Source organism: Nuphar pumila, chromosome 12 (assembly GCF_984573655.1).
Source record: "Nuphar pumila chromosome 12, dmNupPumi1.hap1.1, whole genome shotgun sequence".
Lineage (NCBI taxonomy): Eukaryota > Viridiplantae > Streptophyta > Magnoliopsida > Nymphaeales > Nymphaeaceae > Nuphar > Nuphar pumila.
In genome coordinates this window covers 43,736,391-43,762,544 of record NC_143260.1, presented here as the reverse complement: position 1 = coordinate 43,762,544, position 26,154 = coordinate 43,736,391, and the positions used below count along the sequence as shown (strand labels likewise).

Here is a 26,154-nt window from a genome sequence, read left to right as displayed (position 1 = left end):
ATCAACTGGCTGACTTCTTCACCAAAGCGCTCTCAACTCCACGATTTATGTTTCTTCTTAGCAAACTTTCGGTCTTCTCCCCGTAAAGTTTGAGGGGGCATGTTAAATGATGTATATATAAATATATATACATATACTTATATATATATACATACGTATATATATAAGTATATATATGTATATATACATAATATATTTCTTTTTCTTTTTCTGTACAACCAAAAACCTGATAGTGGCATTTTGGTAAATCACCATGTACTTTTTCCTTTTTGCATTTTTCCTTTTTTCTTTCTTTTTCCCCTTTTTCTTTTTCTTTTTTTATTACTTAGTTTTACTTTTGAAGGACCATAAGGGGCCCCACCTATCTAGTCGTTGGGGCCCCAACGATCATATTTATGACCGTTGGGGCTCCCAACGACTAGAAGAGAGCCCCCTTTATGGTCCTCCTTTAGCTCTCCTCCTCTATAAATAGAGGAGGCTCTCACTTGTAAAAGCATTGGGTTTTCACCCTCCTCTTTCTTTCTTCAATAACATTCAACTTATGACTTTAAGTCATTTTCTACTTTTGTGAGTTTTGTGTATACACTTTTAGTGTTTGTGTTCTTGACTCTTGTGGTCACTCTTAAAGAGTGCTTTTGCTCTATTGGTGCTTCCACACCTCTTCATTACAATTCCCTGGACCCAATGTATCTTCTGATTATCAAGAGTGGTGGCAAACTGTCTGTCCACCCTCTCTTTGTCTTTGATTTGACATCAATAAAATTATTTTGCTTTTAACATTCTCTCAATGTCTTTTCAAAAGTTGACAATGTGATTGAATAAACAAAATTTGTTTCAGTTGTTTACTCCTTAGTAACAACGCAATAATCACAGCTCTTGTGACAACCTCATCCATGGTAATGAGGTAGTCTTTCCAAATGTCAAATCAATATTTGTACTTCTACATTCTTCTTCAACTGTCTTTATTATAGTTGATGACCTCACCTAGGTAACAAGGCACATTTTTTTTGTTATTATGGAAATAATAACGCAATGGTCACAATTCTTGTGACGACACAATTCGGTAACCCTGGTATATGCTCATAGAAAGAGCACATGTCTAGAGATCCAAATCCTCTTTCCAACAAGATCATAACATTTATAACCCTTCTACCCTTTAGGAAAGCCCAAAAAATAACACTTCATGCTTGACTTCGGTTCTCTTTTGTGAACTCATATCCAACCAGTCCAAATAATATAAATCTCATCGCTTATGAACAATTCGCACAACACAATCAATAGGAGAAAAGGTAACATATAATTGGATTGGATAATTTAACAATAGAAATAAGATTCATAGCAAAAGAAGAAATTTAATTTACTACCAGGGTATGAGCTAGAGGCAATGGACCTAAGTTTTAAAATAGACATGGATGATCCCTTTGTAGTGCAGAAGATGCTACAAGATGCTACTGTGGGGATAACAATTGATTAAGACAGATTCATGAGTTGTCATATGACATGATGCTCCTGAGTCTATTAACCAACAAGGAAAACAATTAGAGATATATACGAAGGCAGTACCAAAGTAGGAAGAGGCAACAATGGCATACTAAGCCAAGAGCTGTAACTGGTGAATCTGCTGTTGCATTTTCTATAGGATATACAATTGATTACCACTTGATTGATCTGAAAGACTCCCATCAGACAAAGTAGCTAACTTCACACCGCTACTGCTATCAAGCTACCAATCCTTAGGCTTAATGCTCTCTCTACTCGGTGCTGCAAAGGCTCCACCTTTTCTTTTCTTCAGAACTAGACAAATACTCTTCATATGGTCATACCTTCTACAATAGTGACACTGAATGGAGCTCAAGTGACCTCTACCTCTAACTCTGCCACCTGACTGCCTAAGAACAACCACAATTGAATCCTCATACGAGTAAACCCCAAGATACCTCATTCTTCAACAATGATCTTACCAAGCATTTGAGTAACAAAAGGCAAGAAGGCTCTCTGAAGCATGACACTCCTCACACCATCAAACTTGGAACAAAGTGCTATAAGGAACTCAGTCAGTTAGATTGTCTTTCTAGACTAATCATATACATCCATGCAGGATTTACAATAATTGCATGTCACATTTCCTGTGACCTTCCCTAAGTGCATGGGCATCCCATATTTGCTACATCTCTGAATGGAATTTCTGAACAGATTTACTCCATTTCCTCGTAGCTTTCAACTCCTGCATGAGCTGATATTGCTTTGCCCAATTTTCTTATTTGTACACTTTCTTGAGAGACCCCCATGTTTTTTCGCCTTTTGAAACTTGAAAAGATTAACTGTTATTCTTTGTTCCATTGATCCTAAGATCCATGCTTCTCCTTTGCATTGTTTGTTGTCCGTTCCTCAATGAACTTGTCATAGTTGGCATCTATGGCTTTTGGTCTTCCTTTAGACCCATCAAAGTAGTCACCAAGACCCTTCCCAACAATTACAATAGTCATAAAGTTGGACCAATAAGTATAGTTTGTCCATCAAGCTTCATTGAAACAAGCTAAATGGATTCTCCTTTCTCCATATTCACACCAACCGCCAGCGACAATCTCAGCCTGCACAAAGCATAATACCACAACAAACCAAACCAGAGGTACCAAAAAAATAAAGCAGTCCAGCAGATTATGCAAGACCTAATGAACTGTGCACAAAGTATGATGATATACAACAAAAAGACCACCAGCCGAGTTCAACAAGTGTTAAATCCCACACAAACACTTCAGTCAAGTGCTGCACAAGTCCAGAATATGGAATAACCACAAATCTATGCTAAAGCACAATACACAACAAAAAACAACCCAATTCTGAGAGCTTGATATGCTTAGAAACTGAAAATCAGATTATCGGCTGATGGTGATCACTTAAAAACTCAACAAAACTTCACCAAAAATCACATACAATGCTCCCAAATCAAATTCAACTAGTTTCCCACACAAAAACAACCCTAGACTCAATCTCGGTCACCCAAAGACATTAATAAACTCAGACTGATTAGATTTTGCAAATCTGGTCATCAAAATAGTCGATACCCATAAAATCTTAGAAAAATTGCTAAAAATTCAATATACCTCTGATGATCGTGATTCTTGATTCCAAGAACTTCTAAGATCGACGTCTATCAAATTTCCAACTCAAACAACCAAAACACCGACCTTTGAACCTGGCCCTACTGATGTCAATAACTCTGTGCACAGATCTTGATGCAAAGTTTCGACCAGCAGAAATGAAGCTTCTTCTCTCCTTTCACTCAGCAACAACCTTTTCTCTTGAGATATGACTCTGATACTATATCAAGAGCAATGCAAGAATTCCCAACAAGAGAAAGCAACAATGGAGAAGGATAAAAAAAACTTCATTAGCTTCAAGAATGAAAAGTTACAACAATATATGGGGTCAACCCCTCTACTACACTACAAGACAAAAATGGTTGACTTCTACAACTAACTGATAAAATACAAGAGTACCCCTATAAATAATGATATATACAAAGAAGGGGTAGCACACTGAGATGTAAAACACATTACACTTTTCAACAACCTATCATGAAATGCTAGATTTAGTGCCAATGCTAACGTCCTCTTGTCAGAATGTATAATAATCTGCATATCTTCAGTTGTAGTACATTCATCAAACTATGTTTCCAAATTACTTTTCATATTATATGTGTCAATGCTAAAAAAAATTCCGCTAATTGAATTTGAAAAACCTCTTTGTATATGTCATGTACGTCGTAGGAGTACTAGTAGGTGGTACAAGACAAGTACAGCTGGTACTTCATATTTATTTTCCAAAAGAATGGTGAAAGTGTGCTGCTAGGTTATGCATGTTTCAGTACAGAGAGAGAGAGAGAGAGAGAGAGAGAGAGAGAGAGAGAGAGAGAGAGAGAGAGAGAGAGAGAGAGATGCATGCCAGGTGTTGACAATCCTAAGTTCATGCTTCATGCTTTAGCTACAAGCCTAAGATTAAAGTCATTAGCTTGTTTGTTTAAATGAGTCAAAGCTGAGTCCGAGCTTCTTGCAGCCCAATTGGTTTGGCAATATGTATACATGAAATTTAATATATTTTTTTCTACTGAAAGTCATATATATATATATTGATTTAGTGTTTTTTTTTTAATTGTTTATATGCATCAATAAATGCAAAGCAATTATTTAAAGATACATGCTCAATTCTTGTGTTTATTTAAATGGTATCAATGTCTTTTTCTTCTTTACTGTAGGACTTTGACAACCCCAGTGGAACTCATCAAATGTTTGAAATCCATTAAAGAACATGCATTTTCTGCTTCACCATATCCTGTCATAATAACTCTTGAGGACCACCTTAACACAGATCTCCGAGAGAAAGTAGCTGAGGTGATTCATTGTATTGTTTAATAACATATTCTCACTCCCAAGGCTGATATCTTGATTCTTATTTTGCAATCTTTCAAAATTTATCTAGAATGCTTACTCCTATTGCCCCCTTAACAATTTGGTACAGATGGTCACTCAAACATTTGGCGATATGTTGTTTTACCCTGAATCTGGATCTTTACAAGAATTTCCTTCACCAGAATCCTTGAAGCATCGGGTTATGATATCAACTAAGGCACCAAAAGAGTATTTAGAAGCTGCTAGTTTCAAGGATAATGGATCACAAAAAGAGAAAGATTTGAATGATGATTCTTGGGGAAAGGACGTCCGAGATATTAAAGAAGAAATTGAAGCTGATAATGAGGTGCACTACTTAACATGACATTTGATTTTTTTTAGTGTTTTCAGTGATCACATGCATGATAGTTGCGTACTGATATGTTTACAACCTTGCAACCCATTCTGTCAGATTGATGTTGATCCATCTGAACAGCATCCTGATGAAGATGATGCCAACGATGATGATCAGAGTTTGAGCCAGGGATACCATAAAGGTGCTTATGAATATAGTCGTATCATTACCATTCATGCAGGGAAGTTGAAGGGAGGAATGAAGAACTGGCTAAAAGTTGAACCCAATAATGTTAGGCGTCTTAGCTTAAGTGAACAGGAAGTGACAAAGGCTGTGGCCTCTCATGCAGTTGACCTAGTGAGGTATACGTGAGCCAAGATCTGGATAAATTTCTTCACAAAATATGAAGTATCCTATCAGTTATGATGCTTACTGTTACTCCCTCTTGAAAAAGTCCAAAGAAGATCTTGTGACAATTATTTATTCTTTGTTTTTATATTTTGCACTGCATATCCTTCCTCTTATCTTCCTCTTCAGTTTTATGTTTCCAATTCATTATGGTCAATAAAACTGCTGAAATTGTGAGCATTTTGTTTTTTGGGAATTGTCTTATGGGTGTTGCATTATTTATTCTATTGTTCTAATCATTTTGCTCGTCTTAGGTTCACCCAGCATAATTTACTGAGAATATACCCAAAAGGCATTCGTGTCGACTCCTCAAACTACAATCCACTAATTGGATGGATGTATGGAGCTCAGATGGTTGCTTTGAATATGCAGGTGGGCTTCCAGCTTTTGCATTTGGATCTTTCATCGTGTTGTCAAAATTACATTATTTTCTGTTTGCAACTTTTCTCTATTAACTTCATTTTATATATGAACATTATTTGACTGCTTACAACTTAAGTGCATAAGAGAGATGCCACAAGGGGCTATAAAGAGTGCATAACCACACAAATAAGAAGCCACTAACGGGCAAGATACAAAGAGCCACTAAGGGCTAAGCAGAATGCTCACAAAGAGGAACAAGAACATATAAAAAATACTAAATCTTGTATTGTTAAAAACCTATGAAAAGCAATAATAAATGGGGACCAAAAGTCCCCTTTAAATAGGTTACAAGAGAGAGAAGGGAGCTCCCAACGGTCATAAATATGACCCTTGGGACTCCCAACAACTCTATGGTCCAAATGACCAAGAGCCCTGTAAAAACCTAAAACAAAAATGGCTTGGATTCGGGTCAGACCTAGACTCGATCCGGACCCAGCGGAGGCACCGCCTCTCGTGCTTTCTAAGACAGCGAGGCAGGGGAGGGGTTTCAAATAGAAACCCCCTTTCCCCTTCCGCTCTCTCGTTTCTCTCTGTACACTCTCTCCCCCAACCATCTCTCCCACTCTCCTTGCTTTTGCCAAGCAGCGGCCTCCGGTGACACACACATGCCAGCGACCTTCCCTTCGGCGACCTCCAGGTACGCACCCTTTTTCTCTTCTTCTTCTCCTTTTCCTTCCGTCTCTCTGTCCCTCACTTCTCTGTTTGCACAGGGAGGGGTTGAGCCACCTCCCTGCCTCCCTCAATCGCAAGGGAGGGGCAAAGCCCCCTCCTTCCTGCCTTAAATCGCAGCGGAGGGGTAGAGCCTTCTCCCCGCGATGTGTTTTGCGAGGGAGGGGCCCAACCCCCTCCCGATGCCTCTGTTTGCAGAGGAGGGATCGAGCCCCTCCCTGTGTGCCGTATTTGGCGGTGGAGGGGTTGAGCCCCCTTTATGCGTCTCCTTTTGGCAGGGGAGGGGCCGAGCCCTCCCTGTGCTCCCTGCGGCCAAGGGAGGGATCGACCCCCCTCCTTGCACCATCTTTAGCAGGGGAGGGGTCCATCCTCCTCCCGGCTCCCTTTTACAGCAGGGGAGGGGGTTGAGCCCCTCCTTGCTCCCTTTTTTCGGCAGGGGAGGGGTCGAGCCCCCTCCTTGCACCCTTGTTGTTCAGGGGAGGGGCTGCGACCCTTCCTGCACCTTCCAGCGACAGGGAAGGGGCGGAGCCCCCTCTCTGTACCCCTTGTATGCAAGGGAGGGGCTAAGCCCCCTTCCCTGTGTACCCTTTGGCAGGGATGGGGCCAAGCCCTTCCTTGTGCACTCGTTTTGCAGGGGAGGGGCCGAGCCCCTCCCTATACCCTCAGTTTGGCGGGGGAGGGGCCGTGTCGCCTCCCTGCGCCTTCTCCTTCTAGTAGGCAGGGGCGTCGCCCCTACCTCCGCTAATTTCGGCAGGCAGGGGTGAAGCCACCTGTCTCCCGCTTTTTTGATCGACGGGCAGGGGCCTCGCTTCTGCCTCCTTGCTCCTTCGATAGATAGGCAGGGGTGAAGCACACTGCCTCCCTTGTTTTTGTTAGGCAGGACCTTGGTTATTTGAGATGTTTTTTAGGAATTAAAGTGGCTTATTCCGCGCGAGGATACATCTTATCTCAAATGAAGTTAGCTGCAGAAATTTGTACCAAATCAGGAATATCTGATGAAAAGAAAGTTGAGACTCCCGAAGTTATCAATGCAAAACTAAGACTTGAAGATGGTGTTCTTCTTGAAGATCCAACTCCCTACCGTCAATTAATTGGATCCCTCACCTATCTATCCATCACACGTCCAAACATAGCTCATGCGGTTCATGCAGCGAGCCAGTTTCAGCACGCACCTACTACGGTTCATATGGCGTCCGTAATGAGAATTGTGCGATATATCAAAAATACCATCTCCAAGGGACTCTTCTTATCCTCTTCCTCATCTCTTGAATTGACTACTTTTACTGATGCTGACTGGGGAGGAAATCCCAATGATCGTATCTCAATTACGGGTCTTTGCATTTTTTTAGGTGAATCTCTTATCTCGTGGAGATGCAAGAAGCAGCAGAAGGTCTCCTTATCATCTACTGAAGCTGAATATCGGGCTATGGCGATGACAACTATGGAAATTGTGTGGCTCAGAAGTCTCCTTGGTGACATGGGCATTCCCATTTCCACTCCCACCAAGCTCTGTTGTGATAACAAGAGTGCGATATACATTGCCAGCAATCACACCTTTCATGAGCGAACCAAGCATATCGAAATGGATTGCCATTATGTTCGAGACGAATATCTCAAAGGGACCATCACATTGCCATATGTCACTTCAGAGTATCAACTGACTGACTTCTTCACCAAGGCGCTCCCAACTCCACGATTCATGTTTCTTCTTGGCAAACTTTCGGTCTTCTCCCCGTAAAGTTTGAGGGGGCATGTTAAATTATGTATATATAAATATATATATATATATACATATACTTATATATATATACATTCGTATATATATATAAGTATATATACATAATAATATAGCTCTTTCCTGTTTTGTATAAACCAAAAACCCGATAGGGGTGTTTTGGTAATTCCATATGTACTTTTTGTTTTTTACCTTTTTTTCTTTTTTCCCTTTTTTCTTTTTCCTTTTTTATTTTTCTGTTTTACTTTTTGGAACCATAAAGGGCCCCACCTATCTAGTCGTTGGGGCCCCAACAGTCATATTTATGACCGTTGGGGCTCCCAACGACTAGAAGGGAGCCTCCTTTTATGGTCCTCCTTTAGTGCTCTCCTCCCCTATATAAAGAGGAGGTTCCCCCTTGTAAATGTATGGGTTTTTCACCCTTCTCTTCTTTTCTTCAATAATATCCAACTTATGACTTTAAGTCATTTTCTATTTTTGAGAGTTTTGTGTGTGCACATTTGGTGTTTGTGTTCTTGGCTCTAGTGGTCACTCTTAAAGAGTGTCTTTTACTCTATTGGTGCTTCCGCCTCTTTTCATTACAAGTGATGCGTCGGGGACTGGACTGGGTTGTGTTTTTATGCAGCATGGAAAGGTCGTAGCATACTCTTCCCGACAGCTAAAGGTGCATGAGAAGAATTATCTCACACATGACTTGGAGTTAGCGGCAGTAGTCTACGCGCTGAAGATTTGGCGCCACTACCTTTATGGGGAAACGTTTGAGGTCATGTCCGACCACAAGAGCCTCAAATATATCTTCACCCAGAGGGACTTGAACTTGAGACAACGTAGGTGGTTGGAGTTCCTGAAGGATTACGATTTCTCCATCGCTTACCATCCGGGTAAGGCGAATGTGGTGGCTGATGCACTTAGTAGAAAGGCGTCAGTCACAGCAGCTAGCTTGATTGGACGCAGTTGGAATCTGGTCGAGGAGTTCGTACGATGGCAACCTTTTTCTGATAACTCCAAACGCATCCTTTGTGCTGGGATGCAGGCACGACCAGAGATCATAGATCGAATTGAGGAACTTCAATCAGAAGATCCGGACTTTGAAAAGTTGTGCGAAAGTGCTCAGAAGCCAGAAGCGCAGTTTCGCCAAGAGGGGGACGGAACCATCATGTTCGGAGACCGATGGTGGGTTCCAAAAGCGTTACGAGAAGAGTTGATGAGTGAAGCTCACAGGTCGAAGTATTCCGTTCACCCTGGTTCCACCAAGATGTTCAAAGATATCCAGAGGACTTATTGGTGGAATGGGATGAAACAGGACATCGCGGGGTTCGTATCTCGGTGTCTTGCCAGCAAGTGAAGATTGAACACCAGAGACCAGGTGGACTTTTGCAGCCTCTTGAGATTCCAGAATGGAAGTGGGATGATATCTCAATGGACTTCATCGTAGGGCTGCCTAAGACCCGACGACAACGAGATGCCATATGGGTGATTGTGGATCGTTTGACGAAGAGTGCTCATTTTCTTTCGATCAGGATTAGTCAAAGCTTGGAAAGCTTGGCCGATCTCTACGTAGAGGAGATTGTTAGGCTTCACGGAGTGCCTCGTTCGATAGTGTCAGATCGGGATCCGAGGTTCACATCTCGATTTTGGCGCCAGCTTCAGAAAGCCCTTGGCACTACCTTGAAGTTTAGTACTACTTTCCATCCGCAGACAGAAGGGCAATCAGAACGAACGATTCAAACGCTCGAGGATATGTTGAGAGCGTGCGCTTTGGATTGGGTAGGTGATTGGGACAAACATGTGAAGCTTGCAGAGTTTTCTTATAACAATAGCTTTCATGCTAGTATTGGTATGGCCTCGTATGAAGCACTATATGACCGACCGTGTAGATCCTCGGTTTGTTGGGATGAGGTTGGAGTGAGAGCAGTGGAGTCTCCAGAAATCATCCAGCACTATGCAGATCAAGTGCGTCTAATCAGGCAATGGTTGAGTGCAGCCCAAAGTAGGCAGAAGAGTTATGCCGATCAGCGACGTAGAGAGCTCAGTTTTGAGGTAGGCGATCACGTGTTTGTTCGAATCTCGCCTACGAAAAGTATCTTTCGGTTTGGAAAGAAAGGAAAGTTGAGTCCAAGGTATGTTGGACCCTTCGAAGTCCTTGGGCGAGTCAGAGAGACTGCATATCGGGTAGCACTTCCTCCTCAGTTTTCGCAGATTCACGATGTTTTTCATGTCTCGATGTTGAGAAAGTACGTACCTGACCCCTCACACGTAATTCACTATGAGGCGATCGAGGTACAACCTGACTTAACTACGAACGAGAAACCGATAGAGATTGTGGAATGCCAGGAAAGGGTGCTACGCAGTAGGACGATTCCGTTCGTGAAGGTGCGTTGGCAGCATCATGGGCTAGACGAATGCACTTGAGAGTCTAAGACAGACATGCGTCATCATTACCCTCTTTTATTTGGTATGTGCTAATTTCGAGGACGAAATTCTTTTAAGGGGGTAAGGATGTAAAAACCGTAAGTTTTGCCATTTATTTGTTTTGTTTGGAAACAAGCAATTTGGACCTAAGATCCATATTTCGGATCTCGGACCCATAAATGGGTATTTATGCATAACTAATTGCGTTATACTAAAATAATATTAACATTTGTAATAAAACGAGAAATATATATATATATATATATATATATATATATATATATATTTATTTATGTATAAAGCGAAGTCGAGGATCCACAGTTGGATCCAACTTGCGGATCCATTTTTGATGGGGGAAAGGCGTGGACCCAACTCGGGGTCGGTTACTGGGTCCCAGATTCGGACCCGGGTCGCCCTGTGTAACGAGCAAATAAGGGGGGGGGGGCAACCCGATAAGGGTTGCCCGATATTGAAGGGGGGAGGGTTAGGGTGCTGAGAGAAAACCCTAACTCCTATCGTGTGAGGGAAAAAGGGGGGGAAAGGTGGGTCGCAGCCTCCGGCGAGAGGGTAACGATCTCTGCCAGATTCGGAGGGCTTCCTCCTTCAAAATGGTAGGCTGGTATCCCCTTCCCCTTACCTCTCTGTTTTGCCCCAAATCTCTCTCCCTCTCCCTCTCGTTTTCGTGCACGTTGCTGGAGCCCCCATCGCCGACAACTTCCCAACCGCGGCAGGCATACGCACCACCCGTGTCAAGCGACATTCCTTCCTCCTCCTCTTTGTTTCCCTTCAACCGGAGTTCGACAGTAGGGGGTTTCGACCTCAGCTGATCTCTCTCTCGTAAAGGCTGTCTCCGATCACCAGAATTTGCGAAACGAGGTACGGGTACCTCTTCTTGATTTGAATGAGGCATCAGTGGAGATTGGATCTCCATGCAACACTTGATGGAATTCCATGGAGAAGAGTGGACCCACGGTTTCCACTGTTACCCACTCACACCTTCTGTATTCTTATTGTTTAAAAAAAAAAAGAGACATATAATGTAACAAATAAACAATTTTTATGTGAACCCTTATACTGTCGTTTTTGGCAGCATACACAGGCCCAAACTGGACCTGTGTATATGCGGTTGGACCCAGCCGACAGGGTCGGCTGGGCTGGACTTACTCTTTTCAATATATACATATATATTAACAAATAGTTCTGGCATGTGTTGATGCATTACAAAAAAAAAAATGTTAATATGCTGTTTTGTGTGTTGTGCTCTTTTAGGCCGGGCCACGACAGGCCCAGTTGACCCAGTCAGCTGGGTGCTGGCCTGTGGTCTTGGGCAGTGAAGAAAATTGTATTTGTCTATATATGCTGTGGTTTCCTGACAGCATACAGAGGCCCAAACTGGGCCTGTGGATATGCTGTCAGACCCAGCCGATAGGGTCGGCTGGGCTGGGTGACTTAGAAAAAAAAAGGGTATATAAGAGGATATATATATACATATATATATATATATATATAAGGTGAGATATGTATAGGGTTTAAACATTTCTGTTAAACTCCTATGCTGCTGGGACTGTGTACACGCTGCATAACCATCCGGGTGTTGGCTGGACATGGGATGGATGTTGAAGTACTGGCAAACATAAATTTTTCCTTAAGGCTTGCATGTCACAGTTAATGATAGATACTTACAAACATGCATTGATTGAATCAAATCATGTAACAGCAAGCATGCACTTATTTAAAAATTTTGCATTTGACTGTCACGTAGAACAATAGTAGTTGTGTTGATATGCCTATGACTATTGTAAACAAACCCATTTCATTGTTGGCTACATACACGTGAAAATACATATATGTTGGTGTTTCTTTTAACGTAACAATGCATTTACCAGTGGGCATGCACATGATATGAACATATAGTGACATGCATATGTGACTCTTGTCAAGGTTTGCAACCAACATGAGTAGATACACAGTTGGAAAATAGGTATGCACATAAGGAAGCTCACTTAAAAGAAAGCATGCATCAACTTGAGTTGCATATAGGGAAATTCGGAAAATTTCTGTGGTTATGCTTATGGGTTGTGAGCTTGTAACTAACTTGAAAAATGTGCAAATTGAAAGTACAGGAATTACTTCACATACAATATGTTATGGTTTATGCATAATGTACATCGGTGATCAAAGTGAATTACCGAGGGCTTGGTAAACCCGAGTTGAGGGTTGCTTTTCCTTATTCCTGTCAATGCATTGCAAAGATCATGTTTCTCTAAAATTTCGTTTTATTGCACTGTTCTATATGTTTCCACGAGCCGAAGTCATGTGATGGCTCTTGCGAGATAGACGCGAGCTCTTATCTTTATTTTTGCATATGGTGTTGCAAAACTTAAGGAATTGATTTTTAATAAAAGATAATAATAAAGCACAGTGTAACATACCTTCTGGGATCACCCATCTGGAGAATGGGGATCTTAGAGATCCGGTCTTGGGGAGACTGTGAGGATACAAAACTCCATGTGCTTAATTTGGTCCCCTGAACCCGATATTGAGGTTCCTTCTCCTGACCACAGTTTTAGGAAGAGTCCGCCACTTTACCTGGGGGTAGTGTGTTTTGACACAACTGTTATTTTTTGTACCAAGGAAATGACACTTGTGGGCGTGGGGTGTCCCTTGTGTCCCCGACATTAGATGTGGGGGTCTAATGTTCTGAAGGTGATTCGGTCGAGGGCTAAGTTGGAACCCAGTAATAAAATACAAATTGTATGTTAAGTTATCCTGGGAACCTACTTGACCTCGGGGATTGTATCCGTTTGGTGTATCCGCGGGCCACGGTAATTAAAAAGAGAAACTTAAAGTGTGTGCATTTAATAAGGCATGCATATGTAAACAAAAGGATTTAAATGAAAATTAATAAAAGGGTTCATGCATTGCAGAAGAATCTTGCAATTTCCTGTTATGCATTAGATCATGCATACTTTAATGGTTCCCTCAATCAATATATGATGGTGAGTGTGAAATGTTTATTTTCTTGTTGCATGCTGAAGTTTTATTACTTGCTATTGTTTTACTGTCTTTACATGCTTAACATTTATGATTGTTGCATGAATAAATTCCTAAATGCTATAAGCTGTCTTGTATATATTTTTCCTCAATTGTTGCATGATATCTTATCTTAACCCTTTACCTCATTTGTTTAATTAAGAAGTAGCTGTGCTCAGGATTTCGATTATGACACCCTACTTATTTGGTTTTTAGCAGGAACAGGTGATCAGTGAAGTCGACAACTACTGGAAGGGCGTGAGAGTCACACTGAGTTTTTGATAGCTTCATGTAATGAAATAAGCGGAAGAAACCAAGAATGCTAAAGCATTCACTATGTCCCACACAGACAAATGCAACAAGCACAAGAGAGAAAATCCACTAAGGGATATACAAAGGGCCTTATAAAAAGGCTACACACATGAAAAATAATATCACTATTATTGAAGAGGAGCTCTCAAGAGCAATACAACATACATGGGGGGTTCCCCCTATTTATAAGAAGAGGAGACCAAAGGGGCTCCCAATAGAGTCGTTGGGAGCCCCCAACGATCACATATGTGACCGTTGGGGGCCCCAACGACTCCATTGTGGGGCCCCTTTTCGGTATCCAAAAAATACAAAAATAAAAATAAAAATAAAAATAAAAAATAGTGAAATACGAGAAACAAAATAAGTACCCCTATGGGGTACTTTGTGAAATGACCATAATACCCCTATCGGGTATTATGGTATTATTACATATGTTTTAACACCCCCCCTCAAACTTTACGGGGGAATGACCGAAAGTTTGCCAAGGAGGAACAAGAAGCGAGGAGCAGGCAGGGCTTTGGTGAAGAAATCAGCAAGTTGATATTCTGAAGTGACATATGGCAGTGTTACTGTCCCACGAAGATATTCATCACGTACATAATGACAATCCATTTCAATATGTTTCGTCCTCTCATGGAAAGTGTGGTTGTTGGCAATGTAGATAGCACTTTTGTTGTCGCAACAAAGCTTCGAAGCCCCGGTAATTTCGACTCCCATATCTTGAAGAAGACTTCGAAGCCACACCAGCTCCATTGTAGTGGTTGCCATAGCCCTGTATTCTGCTTCAATAGAAGACAATGAGACTTTCTGCTGTTTTTTGCACCTCCAAGCAATTAGCGAATCTCCTAGGAATACACAAAAGCCAGTAGTTGAGATTCGATCATTTGGGTTTCCTCCCCAGTCAGCATCAGTATAAGCTAGTAAATCTAAGGAAGAGATTGAGGATAGGAATAGCCCTTTAGTCAAAGTATTTTTAATATATCGAATGATCCGGAGCACAGCACTCATATGCACAGATGTAGGAGCATGCTGAAATTGGTTTGCAGAGTGCACAGCATGAGCAATATCGGGCCTGGTGATAGTCAGATAGGTGAGGGAGCCTATGAGTTGCCTGTAGGGCGTAGGATCGTCCAGCAGAACTCCATCCTCCAGTCGTAGTTTAACATTGATAACCTCGGGAGTCTCCACCTTTTTATCATCTGAAATCCCAGATTTGGAACATATGTCTGCAGCAAGCTTCATCTGTGACAGTATATACCCCCGAGGAGAGTATGCAACTTCTATGCCAAGAAAGTACCTGAGAAAACCCAGATCAGACATATCAAAATTATGTTTTAACATATTTTTAACTTTAAGAATACCGCTTTCATCATTGCCAGTGATGATCATATCATCAACATAAAGCAGAAGGATGATGATACTATTACCTGCATTTTTAACAAAAAGAGCAGTGTCAGTATAACATGAGCGAAATCCCAATTGTAACATGATAGCACTAAATCTATCATACCAAGCCTTAGGGGCTTGTTTAAGACCATATAAGGCTTTTAATAACCGAAGGGTTTGACCTTGGTTAACACTGATTCCCGGCGGAGGATCCATATATACTTCTTCATTCAACTGACCATTAAGAAAGACATTTTTAACATCTAATTGGAATATAGGCCATTTCTTAGATGATGCTACCGCAATTAAAGTTCTAACGCTTGTCATGCGAGCCACGGGAGCAAAAGTCTCCTCATAATCGATGCCATATTCTTGTGAGTATCCCTTAGCAACTAATCTAGCTTTATAGCGCTCTAGGGAACCATCACTTTTTGTTTTGACTTTGTAGACCCATCGACATCCTATAGCTTTCTTATTTGGAGGAAGGTGAACTATTTCCCAAGTTTTAGCTTTATTTAAAGCATCTAGTTTAACTTTCATTGCTTCAACCCAATGAGGTATACTTTTTGCTTGATTATAATGGGAGGGTTCATAGTAAGAGTGCAAGGCTATTAGACAAGCTCTATATTTAGGTGAAAGAGTTTCATATGAGACAAACCTATTAGGTGGAATTGATTCTCTAGAAGAACGCCTAAGGGAGGTTTCTTCTAGGGGTTCATTAAGCCGCAAGAATTTTTCTAAAGCACTAATAGGTTGGGCTTCCTCACGCCGAGTGTATACTTGGAGATTGTCACCATTAGTTGGTGATACATCATCATCATGAGAATCATGAGTATTTTCTAAAATTTCCGGATGACTCAAAGAGTCATCATTTGAATCTTCTAAAAGATCATTGATAAACATATAATCAATTTCATTTGATTTTTCCAATATGTCAAATCCATTTTCATCTTCTAAAAAGGTTACATCTTTGGAGACAAATAACTTATTGTTTTTATGATCAAAGCATCTATAGCCTTTTTGATTTTCACCATATCCTAAAAATACACATTCTATTGCTTTAGGTGACAATTTATCTCTTTTATGTAAAAGAACAAAGCATTTACACCCAAAAATCCGAAGACGATTGTAGTCGGGTGTCATATTAAAAAGTTTTTCATAAGGAGAGATATTATTCAATTTTGAAGATGGCATCCTATTGATTAAATAGGTAGAGGTTAACACGGCTTCAGCCCAAAAAATTTTAGGAATATTTTTAGAAATGAGTAAGGATCTAGTGGTTTCCAAAATATGCCTATGTTTTCTTTCCGCTAGACCGTTTTGTTGAGGAGTTCTTGGGCAAGATTTTTGATGACAAATGCCATGTTGTTTTAGATATGCTTGAAAATCATTTGATAAGTATTCTCCACCCGAATCGGATCTAAGAATGGATATTTGACTTTGAAATTGATTTTGAATTTTTGCATGGAATTCTTTAAAGAAGTTAAAAACTTCCGATTTAAAGTTAAGAAAATAAATCCATACATATCTAGTATAATCATAAATAAAAGTAACATAATATGAATAACCACCTTTAGATAGAACCGGAGATGGCCCCCAAACATCGGAATGCACCAATTCAAAAGGTCTTGTTGTCACAAAGGATCTAATAGGAAAAGGAGTAGACTTCATTTTGCCAAAAATGCAATCTTTGCAATTGATATCTTTTTCTTTACAAAACTTGTGTCCAAAAGGAAAAAGATACATTTTAGAGTAACTTGGATGTCCAAGCCTTTTATGCGAAGTTTCAATATTTTTGTCTTGGACATAAGTACAAAATGAGGTATTTGGAAGCATTAAATTATCCATAAAATAAAGGTCTCCCTTCCTATGGCCTTGCCCAATCCGCTTCCCGGACCGGAGATCCTGCACAAAGCACCCTTGGGATGAGAAAGATATTTCACATCCATGGTCGGCTATTTGAGAAACGGAAAAGAGGTTAAGATTTAATTTTGGAACTATTCTAACTTTTGGAACAAGGAAATTTTGAACATTTTTAGAATCAAGAGTTCCAACACCATTTATTTTGAGAAAAGTTCCATCGGCCGTAGAGACACAAGACATTTTTGAATTGGTGTGCACATTGGTTAATGCATTTTCATGAGGGGTCATGTGAAAAGAAGCTCCGGAATCTAAAATCCAAGAGTACGTACCGGGAGGTGATGATGAGGCAATGGCGGCACCGGAGGTGGAAGAAGTGACCTTTAAGATTTGTTGAAGAGCCAAGGAGATTTGTCCAAGAGTGTCTTTGAGATCCCCGTTCTTGCCGTCATCTTCTTTGGTGGTGGATTCTTCAACGGAAGCCACCTTTGGCTTGAATGCCCCATTTAGCTTTGGGCAAACGGGTTTAATATGTCCCGGCTCATAACAATGGTGACATATAATCATTTTTCTTCCACCACTCCCTTGCTTACCAAAATGAGGTGGTTTGTATGTTTTAACATGATTGCCGGGTTTAGATACGGCAAGAACTTCCTCTATGCTTTTACCCATGCTATGCCTAGTCTCTTCTTGAGTAATCTCGGCAATAGCTTCTTCTAAGGGAGGAAACATGGATCTATGGAGAAGTGAGGATCTCACTTGTTCAAATTCGGGACGAAGCCCAAATAAAAATTGAAACAATCTATCTTGTTCCATTTGTTTTTGTCTTAGAACCACATCCTCCATAGATACCCATTTAGGCTCTAAAAGAGCCAATTCATCCCACAAAGGATTTAGAGCACTATAGTAATCTTGTATGCTCATGTCGCCTTGTTTTGTGGTTCTTACTTTTTCTTGCAAGAAATAAGCTCTTGCAAGATCCTTTTGGGTAAACATACCCTTCATAAAAGACCAAGCTTCATTTGCCCGGCGGAATTTTGCAATATTTGCACATACCTTAAGTTCGACATTATTCATAAACCATGCAAGGATTTTTGCATGGTTGCTCTCCCAATCTTCCATTTGATGATTATAATCTTCAATGGCCTTGAGACGAGCATCGCCTTCAAGTGCTTTCTCTTGATCTCCTTCCATCTTTGTGAGCTTAAGTTGGGGTTCCGGAACGGTTCCCATTACATAACCCCAAAGCTTCTTGCCTTTGAGATTATTCTCCATTGCGGATGCCCACATCATGTAATTTTTTCCATTGAGTTTGAATGATAGATCGATCTTGACTTCCATTGCTACACAAGGAAGATGTGAGAAAGAAAGGAAGTAGAGAGAGACAAGATTTTACCTTTAGAAGATCTTATGGCTCTGATACCATGTAATGAAATAAGCGGAAGAAACCAAGAATGCTAAAGCATTCACTATGTCCCACACGGACAAATGCAACAAGCACAAGAGAGAAAATCCACTAAGGGATATACAAAGGGCCTTATAAAAAGGCTACACACATGAAAAATAATATCACTATTATTGAAGAGGAGCTCTCAAGAGCAATACAACATACATGGGGGGTTCCCCCTATTTATAAGAAGAGGAGACCAAAGGGGCTCCCAATAGAGTCGTTGGGAGCCCCCAACGGTCACATATGTGACCGTTGGGGGCCCCAACGACTCCATTGTGGGGCCCCTTTTCGGTATCCAAAAAATACAAAAATAAAAATAAAAATAAAAATAAAAAATAGTGAAATACGAGAAACAAAAACTTTGTGAAATGACCATAATACCCCTATCGGGTATTATGGTATTATTACATATGTTTTAACACTTCATATGTGGACATAGTGGCTCTTTCTTTTTGGTCTTTCAGTCTAGTGTTCTTTTCATTTACTTATTTCCGTCAATGGTTACGTTGCTTTCTGTTGAGTAGAACATTGTCCTTGAGATTAATTCTTAACTCTTGAATAAAGAAATTGGTTTGGTTTTTATGGATGATAATTGCAATTTCGTTTGTGGTGTTTGGCTATCCACTTGGAGTTGGAACTGTGAGGACCCCTGATCTCTGGGAAGTTTCCCGCACTGTTTAAAAAAAAAAAATTCTGATTTTTCAAAGGTATGAGTTGGGGTCGTTACAGGTTTGGTATCAGAGCCACCACAAAGACTTGCAATTTTATCGTCTTTGAGTGTTTAAATTTTTTTATTGGTATGCGAGCCTTTTTTTGAAGCGTCAACATGTGTGACTCGTCCTACAGAGCAGTCTTCTTCACTGGTATGACTATTTAATACTTTTACTTAAATTATATAAGTTCTGTGTGATTATTGTAATTATAGTTCAATATTCTTTGGTGTGAATTTAAAAGTCTGGTGTGATTACGGGAACGATTATTGTTCGTGATCAACCCTAAGGGGGTAGTATCAATAAAAGTCTAATTTGTAGAAGGATGTGCATTGTAGATGTCACATTATACCCGTAGAGGTACTTCGTCTTCTACTGCTGCTCTCACGAATTGGCAGGAGCAAAGGGATTTTATGATGGAGGCCATTCATACCCTGACGGAGACCATGACGACTCAGGCGACACAAACAACGCAGGTGCTGCAAGCGGCTCAGACCCTACAGGCGGCACAAACGGCCCAAGCGGCATAGGCTGCACAGGCAGCTGCGCAGGCAGCCGCACATGCAGCGGCTCGTGACCCTCCTGTCAATATTGTTCCAAACGCGGGTGGCATTTCCTTCGAAAGGTTTCTGAAGTTGGACCCGCCTTCCTTTTCAGGAAAGGCAGACCCAGAGGCTGCCGAGAGCTGGGTCGAGGAGATTGAGCGGGCGTTCGACGTCTTACCTGTCCATGAGGAGAGAAAGACACCTTTTGGCACGTACCGCTTGAAGGGCGATGCCAAGAATTGGTGGGACACCCTGCGAAGGGTCAAGTTCGCCGATTGGGATGAGGTTCCTTGGGAGACGTTCAGAGAGGAGTTTCTAGACGCATACTTTCTTTCTTACGCCGAGGAACAGATGCAACAAAAGTTCTTCGATTTGACTCAGGGGACTATGAGTCTGGTGGACTGCACTACCAGGTTCCGGAGTCTTGAGAAGTACAGCCCAAACCTCTTCAAGAATGAGAAGGCAAGGGCGGCCAAATTCGTTCGTGGACTGAAGGATGGGTTGCGGACTCGTGTGCTCGGGGGTCGTCCTTCTACCCTGGCCGAAGCGATAGAGTCAGCCACAGCTCTGACCGAGGACTGGGAGCGGTCCAAGGGTGGCTCTCAGAAGGGAGGCAGCAACGGAGGGGGTTCTTCGGGTGGGACCAGGAAGAACCCACCAGCAGGAGGGTGGGTGCAGAACAGGAAGAAGCAGCGGACCCGTGGCGGGCGACAGCAGGGCGTGCATGTAAAACCCGAAAATTTTATAAAATTAGGCAAATTGGGCCTAGATCAAAATTGCAGATTCAGGACCCATAAAGGGGTTTTCCGCATATATTACCTCGTAAATTTGATATGTACGTATAAGTACAATAATTTTTAATTAATTAAATAATTCGAAGAATAATCATTCAATAGGGGTGCGTAGATGGGTATGGGATCCATATACCGGATCCATATATATATTTATATATATCTAAATATATATATATATATATATATGTGTGTACAATCATAAATAAATAATATTAATATTGGTAATACTATAGAGATATAATATACATATATATTAAGTGAACTCGAAGATCCACAGTTGGACCCACATGGATCGGACTTGCGGATCCATATTGATGGGGGTTAAAAAAATTTATGTATAATGTTAAATTCAGAATTTTATAAATAATTAATATTAATTATAAGAAAATTTTGGAAAAAGGGGGTCGGACCCACAGTTGGATCCACCCGGATCCAGCTAAGGATCCGTTACTATTGACGAACCGGGTCCATTTTAATAATGGACCCAACATCACGGGTCACGGGCTCGGACCCGGACCCGAGTTCTTTTTAAAAAGGGGCAACCCGATAAGGGTTGCCCGATAAACCCTAACAGGAAAAAGGAAAGGGGGGAAGGGGGGGGTTACGCAGGGCGTAACCGACCTCCCCCATCTCGGCAAAAAAAGAGGGGCTTGGGGCCGATAAAGGAGTGGAGTGGAGAGGGGGGTCTCGCCCTCTTCACTCAGCCTCATCTCTCTCCCTCGTCTCTCTCTCTCTCTCGTTCGGTGCGCACGCGCTGGAGGCAGGGAGCCGCCAGCAAGTTTTGGCCATCACAGACCTCCGGCGAGACTCTTGTCACGGCAGCAGCAAGGTGCAACCCCCAACCGACCGTGCCCATGCGCCTCCAGCCTTAGGTCGCCGGAAAAGCTTCAAAACTGGTACGGTGCTTCTTGGATTTTGGGTGAGGAATCGAACAAGGGTTCGATTCCGTGCGATGATTTGAGATGGGTTTCTGGAAAACCCTTCCTGGGGCTATTCTTTTTCTCAAGAATCATGGGGTTTCCAGTTTATTTTAGATTTGGGGATGATTGACGAAAACCCAATTCAGTCGAAATTGGGGATTGACAGTTTATTTTCGATTTGAAGGAGGGGATTATATTTAAATGCTCGTTAATTTGATGATGCTAACTTCTTTAATGATTAATTCTCGATGTTTAGTATTTTATGTGAGTTCTTTTAAAACTTGTAAAACTTGAGACACAGAATAATTAACTGTTATAATTATTTTAGAATTGCTGTTTATTAACTTTATGAAGGATTTTCCTTTGGGAGCAAATGGGTGCATACATTTTAGAGTGAAAGAGATGGATTTTTGGATTAAATATTTAAATTATTGAAGTTATAAGGCTTACTGAAAGTCAAACTGATTTTTGTTATAGATGGGGGAGACTGAGATCTGGATTGACATCTTCAGGGTTTGGAAACCAAATTTAGTTACAAGGAAACCTCTCTAACTTGGATGCAGCAAGGATGTTGGTTGCCGACTTGTGCATTTACAATATCATTAATTAGGGTTATTATGAGATGGGAATTCATTGGTGAATTTGAAGTTAAATCATGCTACAGTGAGCGGTTATATTTGATGTTTGGTCTTATTTGACATGCACAGGAATGTTCCAGTTCTAGTTAGGAGGTAATTATGTGGCTGGTCCTATTTGGGAACTGGTAATGTTGGATGTAATTTGCAGAAGAGGTCTTCTATTTTTCTAAATACCTAAAGAAATGATATGTGTAGTACTGATTAATTTTCATAAATTGCATGCTTACTCCTTCTCTCTTTCATAACTTGTGGAAAGGTTGGGGTTCTAACCTAGAAGCTCCTTATAATCATGGTGGCATCCTACACGTGCATTGTCTAGAAATAGAGTAATAGTGAGATCTCTATCAATCAACATTAGAATAAGCAATTATCATCAGAGTGCTTATAGCAACAGCTGGAGGACATCAATAATAGTAATTTAACCTACCGAGTAACCTTTGGCATTAGCATGTGCCTGTGCCTGTGACATACAAATTTAAAAACCAATCTTGGGGCGTGCATGTGTTCTTTTCAAACTTGATTAACTATATGTAACTGGAGGGGGTGGAGGGGGTACTGTGAGGAACTAGCAATGCTGTAATATTCCTTAAGTCGAGGAAATGGATCATACACTATAGAGGTAAGGCTACAACTACAAGGTTGCGACATAGCTAGCAGCTGGTTTGTGATCAAAGCATCTATTAACAGGATGTGTCTATGGCATACTTGTGGTGAGCCCAGAACTAAAGGGCAATCACATGAATCAACCGCAACATTGAAGAGTGACTTTGGAGGGCTAGCATCCTTTTATCCGAAATTGATGATGAATAAGCACATTACTTATGTGATGCAAAATGGTGCATCTAACTGGCAATGTCACTGTTGTGAAGAAGAATACCAATCAAATCCATAGTGTTGCTGTGTATATTTTTGTATAGAAATTCTTTTATAATTGTTCATTTGACTACAATATTCTTAATCAATGGCTTTATACTCAGTGTCAATATTAAAGAAAAAAAAAACTATTATGCTTGCATTGCATTTTTGGCTTCTTGCAGTACTGTTTCCAACCATGCATCTCTTTCACAACAAATTAAGTAGTTGTGAAATACTCTCTTGGAACTTACTTGGAAGCATACCTCTTAGCATACTAAAGTCAAAGTTTTCAGAAATATTGTATATATTCTCTTAAGCTTCATTTGAACTTGCTGAAAAAGCTTTCCATCAGTTGAAAAGGGAAAGGAAAGAAACTCAGCTGATTTAGGAGTACTAGCTGTGAAGTTTTGTCTGAACTGTGGATGTTTCCTTTTAACTGTTGATGATGCAGAAATTAATTGTTGATCTTTTAATGACAAAGAAATGGCTAGCTGAAATGTCTATTTTGACTAGCGTTAGAACCGGTTATCATGACCATTGTGCAGTTTTTGACAATTTTAGTCTTGTTATTTTGTTGAGTGGAAGGATAGCATAAGATCATGGGTTGTGTGGAACCCTGCCAAGCCCAGCCGAATGGTGCTGGACTATATTTTTACAAAGGAAAATATGGTAAAATACATTTCCTAAACTGTCCATGCTTGTGGACAAATGACGGGTCGATTGAACCCTGGTTCATGTATAGTATGGCTCATATGGAAGCTTAGCTTAGCACTTTAATTTTTGCAGAATACTAGCTAATCGTGTTAGACCTGGCTATTGGCATACAGGTGAATGAAAATGCTAATATGCTTAGACTTGATTTGTTGTGCTTGATTCGGATATCGTTGGCTAGTTGTTTTCAGGGGCATGAGCAATCATGAAACTAATGCTTTATTGCTTGAATCTACATGCATGGGTGTTCACATGATATAATAAAATAAATCAAGGGATGACAACATACATTTTGGTATAAATATGTGAATCCTTGCACATGAATCTTTGAAACCATGCTTGTGAGTGTTGTTGTTTCATGTCCATGGTTATATTGGCATATATGGATGCACATTTGGATACACTTGTCGTGGAGATTTATGTTTTCACTTGACTGTTATGACTATGGTACACATGAGTGTGAGCATGATTCAATTATTAATAGGTCTTCTTGAACATGTACACTTGATTTATATGTGAAATGGTACATGTACACTCACACACTTAAAGAAACCATGGATTGGTTAAGACCCATATGTGATGTAGGTAAGCACACACATATTAAAAATGCATATGAATGAATTATGACATTCATACATATTTGGGTTTATATTTGCTTGAATATATATGCTTTTGGCATTTTGGGCCTAGTGTTATAAATGAAACACTAATTTGGTTTTATTATGTGATGCACCGATGGACAAATTGGACCATCATCGGCCTGGAGAGCCGTAGGTTTGGTTTTCTTTTATTTATGTTTTTAAAAGCATCACTTAAACCACATAAGATGGTTTAGCACTTTAATACACTGTTCTATGCGTTTACACGGGCTGGAGTCCCGAATGGGTCCCTGCAAGGGAGGATGCGGGCTTTTCACTTTACTTTTGCATATGGTGTTGCAAACTTAAAGAAATTGACTTAATTAAAAATATAATAAATAAGAACAGTGTAATTTACATTCTGGGATATCTCATCTGGAGTATGAGAATCTTGGATATCCGGTCTTGGGGAGACTGTGAGGATACAAAAACTCCGTGTGCGTTGTTGCCCCTGAACCCGATATTGAGGTTCTTCTCCTGGCCACAGTTTTAGGGAGAGCCCACCACTTTACCCGGGAGTGGTGTGTTAGTCACAGTTGTGAGTTTATGGTACCAAGGAAGTGGCACTTGTGGGCGTGGGGTGTCCCTTGTGTCCCCGACATTAGATGTGGAGGTCTAATGTTCCGATGGATGGTGCTGTTTCCTGATATCGGTCGAGGGCTAAGTGGGAACCCAGTAATAAAATACAAATTGTTTGTTAAGCTACCCTGGGAACCTACTTGACCTCGGGGTTTGTACCCGTTTGGTGTATCCGCGGGCCACGGTAATTAAAAAGAAGAACTTAAAGATGTGTGCATTTAATAGGGCATGCATATGGAAAGATGGAACTTAAATGAAAGATAACAGAAGAAATCATGCATTGCACATAATCATGCATTTTTCTATTATGCACTAGATCATGCATGTTTGAATCATTCTTGATATCATGACATCATTTGTTGGTAGCATATGACTTTGTGAAATCATGCTGAAAGGTTTGATCATTTAGTTATTGATATATGACACTGTTTACTGTTCTTGACTGGTAAGTATATGCAACTGTTGGTAGTTATAGATATTTAAATGTTGCAAATTTTATATCTGTACTCACTCAAATCACCGCATGAAATCTTATCCATGTTCTTTCTCTCACCTGTTTTCTTTAGAAGTAGCTGTGCTCAGAATTTCGGTTCTGACACCCTACTTCGTTGGTTTTTCACAGGATATGGCGAACAGTGAAGTTTGACATGCATCTGGGGATGGATGAGTTATACTTGGGCTTGTCAGCTTCAGTAGAGGACATAATGGCTTTTTCTTTTGTCTTTTAGTTCTTTTAATTTCTGCAATTGTTACTTTACTTTCAGTTGAAGAAAACCTTGTTTTTGAAATTTTCTTACTCATTAATAAAAGAGTTTTAGTTGTTTGATATGGATGATAATTGCAACTTCGTTTGTGGTGGATGGGCTATCCAATGGAAAGTGGAACTGTGAGGACCCCAGATCTCTGGGAAGGTTTCCGCAACTCTTAGAAAAAAAAAATATTCCGCATTTTTACAGGGTCTGGATTGGGGTCGTTACAGTGCAACAGGGCCGACCTCAGCCGCGGAAACAACAGGGGAAGGCCCAACCGGCATGTCGCAGATGCGGCAAGAATCATCCACTAGGTTTTTGCCCATCGTTCAAGGGGGTCTGCTATCAGTGCCAGCAGCCAGGGCACATTGCCCCCTTCTGTCCGAACAAGCCTGCGGTTCCGGGCGGACAGCAGCAGCAACCGCAACAGCAGAGGCCTCAACAACAACAGGGTCAGCGCAAGACCAATGGGCGGGTCTACGCAGCGACAACAGCCTCCCAGGATGATCAGGCTGATCTGATCGAAGGTATATTCCTAGTTGTCGAACACTTTGCACGTGTGATGTTTGATTCAAGTGCAACCC

At 40.9% G+C, this 26,154-nt stretch overlaps 1 protein-coding gene across 1 annotated transcript in view; it reads left to right on the top strand.

The window, feature by feature from the left end:
- The window catches only part of LOC149820847 (phosphoinositide phospholipase C 2-like), a 179,136-nt gene that overhangs the window by 116,498 nt on the left and 36,484 nt on the right, over positions 1 to 26,154 (top strand). Inside the window, exons 3-6 of the mRNA XM_089982996.1 lie at positions 4,256 to 4,391; positions 4,519 to 4,755; positions 4,861 to 5,105; positions 5,406 to 5,523. Of these exons, the coding sequence (XP_089839122.1) occupies positions 4,256 to 4,391; positions 4,519 to 4,755; positions 4,861 to 5,105; positions 5,406 to 5,523 (736 nt within the window). The remainder of the gene's footprint in view (positions 1 to 4,255; positions 4,392 to 4,518; positions 4,756 to 4,860; positions 5,106 to 5,405; positions 5,524 to 26,154) is intronic.